The sequence below is a fragment of the Echinococcus granulosus genome (genome assembly GCF_000524195.1).
Source record: "Echinococcus granulosus chromosome Unknown EG_S00065, whole genome shotgun sequence".
Lineage (NCBI taxonomy): Eukaryota > Metazoa > Platyhelminthes > Cestoda > Cyclophyllidea > Taeniidae > Echinococcus > Echinococcus granulosus.
In genome coordinates, this window is record NW_020170445.1 from 373422 (window position 1) to 378658 (window position 5237).

A 5237-nucleotide genomic window follows, 5' to 3' on the forward strand; every position below is an offset into this window, starting at 1 on the left:
ATCCATCCTGTATCCATCCATCCATTCATCCATCCATCCATTCATCTTGCACCCGTCAATCCCTCCATCCATCCATCTATCCATGCACCTTCTATCCATCTGTCCTGTATTCATCCATCTATCCATCCGTCCTGTATCCGCCCATCCTGTATGCATCCACTCTCTATCAATCCATCTATCCATCCTCCATTCATTCATCCATCCATCCTGCGTCCATCCTGTATCCCTCATATATCCATCCATCCTTCTCCATCCATCTATCCATCCTGCATCCATCCATCCTTGATCCATTATTTTATCCATCTATTCATCCATTCTCTATTTATCCATCCTGTGTCAATCCATCTTGTGTCAATCCATCATGTATCCATCCATCCATATACTAGTTATTTATGTTAAATGCCTTTGGTGGGATTGATTTCACTCTAGATTTTTACCAAGCTCTTTTAGCGTGTGAGCATTTCAAGTTTTGTCATGACATATTTTCTTTAGTGTGTTCTTTGCATTCTTACTCAACACAATGCAGAAAGCGAGATTGCGAGGAATGCAAGAGTTTAAATAACTTTGTTCATCCCTCAGCTTTGAGCCTTTTTTTAGTTTATTTTACGCTTATTGTACAGTCTGCTTTTCGAAATGCAAGTCTTATTTAAAGCCCTAATTAAGTCTACCATTTTTTTCTTGCGAAGTTCCAAAGTCTCTACCATTATCCACGAGGCTGCCATTACGTGCTGCACGAGCCAAGTCTGAAGATACTTTTAGACACGCGATTAGAAGTAGCCGTTGTAACAAAGAGCACGTAGACTAGACCACTACTAGTAGTAGTGCTGCAAATCCAGAGCTCCATGCTACCGTCGTGGAGACTAACCTATAGCAATCTAGAGGTGCTTGTTGCTTTTAACGGTAAAATTATGTAGCTGCACTGATACAGTCTAGTTATGATTCTTTTGCTAGAGATACAGGCGCGCTGCAAATTCCACCTCTTTGCTGTTCTGCTTGGATGAGGATGAGGCAACATCTCCCTGTCATCCCATTTCAAGCGTAACTCCAGCCGTTCCACTCAGAGAATCTTTTCCTTCGTACCTTCACGTTGTATCCAGTAGATAGATCTCAGCCATGGGCGTTGTCTTCGTCGAGGGAATACTTTAGTTGCCAAGGTCGTCTGTAGTCTACCATGCACACACACACAAAACAGGCGTAGGTGGGAGTGAGTGAAGCGATGCCTTAGAAATGTGGGTGGCAAATAAACCCTTTTCTTACCTTTTATGACTATTCATTTCCGGTAGACCAAGACACTACGGAACTGTTTTCTCACCGATGCTGTGGTCAAGGTTTTTGGGAATTGCAACCAACGGGCTCTCATAACCTTGTCCTGATAGTCCAATTCTGTTACAGGAATCAAATGACTTATTCAAAACTCAATAGACTAGCAGTTTCTACAGTTGTGGGATTGAGTTAAATTGGAGTCGTCAAGCCGACAGGCCAGGATCACACCCATCAATTTTAGGTTAAACTGGACGTACATACTTGATTACCAATTCTAGTGGTATCTGCAGTGTTTCCATTGGTTCCGCCTTCTTGACCTGGCACAACGGATGAGTAACATCTGGCTGTGTATATCACAACCAATGAAATTGGAAGTCATTAGAGGGGGCGGGAGTTAACGGTGAAGCCAATAAGTCAGGACGTGGCTTAGGAATGTATTTATCAAAGTCGTTTCAAAACGAAATATTTACATTGACTACCGCGTTGGGTTTTTATCATACTAGACCGAATTACAATGAACATTTAAAAACAAAAACGAATTTCTTAGTCTCTGGTGCTCACCCTGTCCCCAAATATTTTAGGTCAATTTTACTTGCCTACTTGCAAAGATTTAAACATTGCATTGCCTTAAATCACAGGGACAAAGTAATGAATGCTGACTGAACGGCATTTGAAAAGTACTACCATAGGTCAATGAAATTCTGATCAGCAATTGTTTCATTCCATTGGTTCACAATGAGCTTCAACCCGGAATATCACTTAAGAAATCAGAATAATTTCGGTTATCAACTTCGCAAGAATTATCACTGACTCAGAAAACGGCTGTAAACAAACCCAAAATGTCGATTAGAATGGGGCAAAATTATTACCTGATTAATCACTGATTTGAGTAAAAAAAATTTAATTGACTTTCAAAATAGATTGTACCGAGCGATTGAGTTAACTAACCAGTGCATCATTAACTCTGGACAACTTGCTTCTAATTACTCCCATCCCCTGTAGTGACGATTTACTTATTTATCTATTTACAGCTCATTAGCTGTCATTAAACAATTGGTGCAATGAACCCTGGCATTACTGGCTGAACACGAGCCACACCCTAAGCGAAGGAGCAAAGGGTACATAGAATGCAATAAAACAACTGCATGCAGGAGATTTTAAAAGTATTTTGGCTTCCAAGGCACTCATCTATGCGTTGCATGGCTATTAGCACTGGTGTTGCAGAGGAACGTGCTACCGCTTCAACGCAGACCACCGCCGCATGCGGGTCGTGAACCTGCATTGCATCGCGATTGGCCAAGTCAACTGACCAATAGCGGTGCTGCAGGCATGTGTGACTTCTGGCGTTTGCAACAGCGTCAGTCTTTGGTTGAATTGAAGTGGCGACGATGTCACGGTCATAAACACATATAAAACAGTGGATTGGAGTATGACGGTGAAATTGGGTATACAATAAACTTTTAACTCTATCTGAGTGCTGGTGTCAGCAAGTTACTGGGGTGAAGTTGACAAGCGCATTTGAAATTGGCATATGCCAAGGAATGCTACAGCCACCTATGAACGAGCTTCATTAAAAAAAACTTTTCGGGGGAATAATTTAATAAGCTGAGAGAAAAGACACTGAAGGTCGTGACATTTCCTTCTCGGATAGTAATTGCAGGTTGGAACAAGATTATTTCTCAATGTTAGAAAACACAATTTGGAATTTTTTGGAATGTACACGGTTTGCCCACATTTGAACCAATTCACGGCACGGAATCTAAGAAACACCGAAAATTTACTTCCAAGCCCTGAGCAATTTGTTATTTTCAGGAAGAAACCAAATAAGGGACGACTTAAGATAGAGTGAAAAAAGAAGAAATACACGCTCCTGTGTATTGTATCAAGGAATGCAAAAATTATATTGCGTAAATAGCTTTCTTGTAGATAATACTGCCTTATAATCCAAGTACAAAGTGCTGCCGACGTGGCCTCAACCCCAAACCACTGAATGAGGAAATAGCAGCACCTAAACTTATGGCTTTTAAACGGGTATCTACTGAAAGAAATATGCTGTGCAGTAATCTGAATTTTGGCGGTTTTAAAGGAGGATGCATAAGTGTCAAATGGAGCCCTGAGATAGTCTCTCGCATGGATTAATGCATGGATGCATTTTCCTGCTTTCGGACACTCAGTCAGTTTTAGAATCCCTCACTTCGATACTTTTCGGTGCAACGGGAAGGCATGTTGAAGAAACTTCATCTTGGCAAAGAGGCAAAATTAGTTAATTAGTCAGGAGAAAGTTGTATTCCACTTCCCATGGAACGATGCACCGCGAGACTACATACCTCATGTCAACACTACGCATACCCGTAAGATGTAAATTTGAACTGGGAAGGCTGAGTTATGATGCCTCATTCTCAACCATCACAGAATGAGAGGGATGAACCTGATAAGTAACACCCTATGCTTAGAATTGCATTTGTCTAATGCAAAGTAGCTGGAAAACCGAGGTGAGGTAGAAAAAGGTGTGGCTAAGGCCAGGTTTTTAGTCTGCAATTTTGAAAATAAAGCAGTCTGTGGCAATGAATTTACAAACAATGGCTAAGGGAGAACTCAAATAGTGCTTGTTGGGCTTACTTAGGTGTTTTCAGAAGCTTTCTGCAGCTACTCCCCTTTTTATTTTGAAATTGACACGAAGTGGCTCAGGTTTCCATAACCTTCATGACTTATTTTATCGTCATTCAGAAGTACTAAATGAGAATTTAACTTGTAGATAAAAACAGCCTAGTAATTTGCTGGTTCAGTTTTCATTTTTGCTCACCAACTGGTGCATCATTATCAACAAAAGTTAAATGGAGAAAATAATATGACTACTTGGTAAAATAAAAATTTGTGCAATTGTGTGCTTAAATAGGTGGGTCCATGAGTCTTTCTAACTTGTACTAATGCTAACTATATTGAAAGAAACTATTTAATGGGAGCATTGGCGAACCAGCGGTTAGTTTATTAATATTCATTCACTTTACAAAACACTCTACGCCGACTAAATGAGTACGCTTAAAGATGTATGCAAATATAAACAGGAGAATACGAAATCGCCAAAACACGGGATATTAGCGTTTCTCAAGATAATTATAACGATGTTAAATAGCCCTCCTGTTTTCCTTATTCGTCTCTATTTCTATGCCATCGAAAGGAGTACATCATATAGGAGAGAGCAGCTTTTGTTCCGAAATTGTGGCAAATGCTTACAGGTTATCAAAGCCTAAAGGGATTTGGCGTTTGATTGAGTGGCGTTGTTTAGGTAACCAGACAGCTTGCAGACCACAAGTTTAATCGAAAAATGTTTAATGCTAAAATTCGTTGATAGACTTAGAAGAAAAGCTCAAAGCATAACACATTTTGTGTCCCAAACAAACAAAATGGTGTAGTCACCTTTAATGTACGATTTTACCCAATTATTTTATAATCGACCTGCCATAATTAGATTTAAATATGGCATGGCCAAACAATTCATCAAAAATTATTTACTGCTTATTTTTTTAAAGCAATTTCTTAGACGCGTAATCTATTTTGGAATTCGGAGCCACAAAACTTTTCTCCCCAACTTGCATTTAAACCTTTCAATGCGCTCTAAATACAAGGCCGTCGAAATGGTGTCAGGTGTTTTTGAGAGCGTTAGGCTTTGGTTCTTCGGCGTGGGTATCGTGGGGTTTGTTACGATTAAGGTAGTATATTCCTTCAGTAATGTGTAGAAGTTTACTTATTTTTTTCGAGTTTTATGTGGATGTTTTTGCATGCCTTGAAATATGCTCAAGCCAAATTCTTCTACAACTAAGGTTTTTTTTGCTATTATGTTCTATTTGGGCGTTTTGGCTGAAACCGTAGCTATTACTCTCACTTAGCTGTTTTCTTTTCATTGTTGGTAGGAATCTTGTGAAAGTTTTGGGGGGACAATTTCAAAACCAGTATTTTTCAACTGTTAGCAGAAT

The 5237-nt window shown here is 39.7% G+C and overlaps 1 protein-coding gene across 1 annotated transcript in view; it reads left to right on the forward strand. All coding sequences in view use genetic code 11, as the record gives it.

The window, feature by feature from the left end:
• The window catches only part of EGR_06904 (Plasminogen activator inhibitor 1 RNA-binding protein), a gene marked incomplete at both ends in the record, with an annotated part of 3274 nt that extends 2527 nt beyond the window's left edge, over window positions 1-747 (forward strand). Inside the window, one exon of the mRNA XM_024496153.1 lies at window positions 687-747. Coding sequence (XP_024349465.1) covers window positions 687-747 — 61 coding nt within the window. The remainder of the gene's footprint in view (window positions 1-686) is intronic.
• Between the last annotated feature and the right edge of the window lie 4490 nt (window positions 748-5237).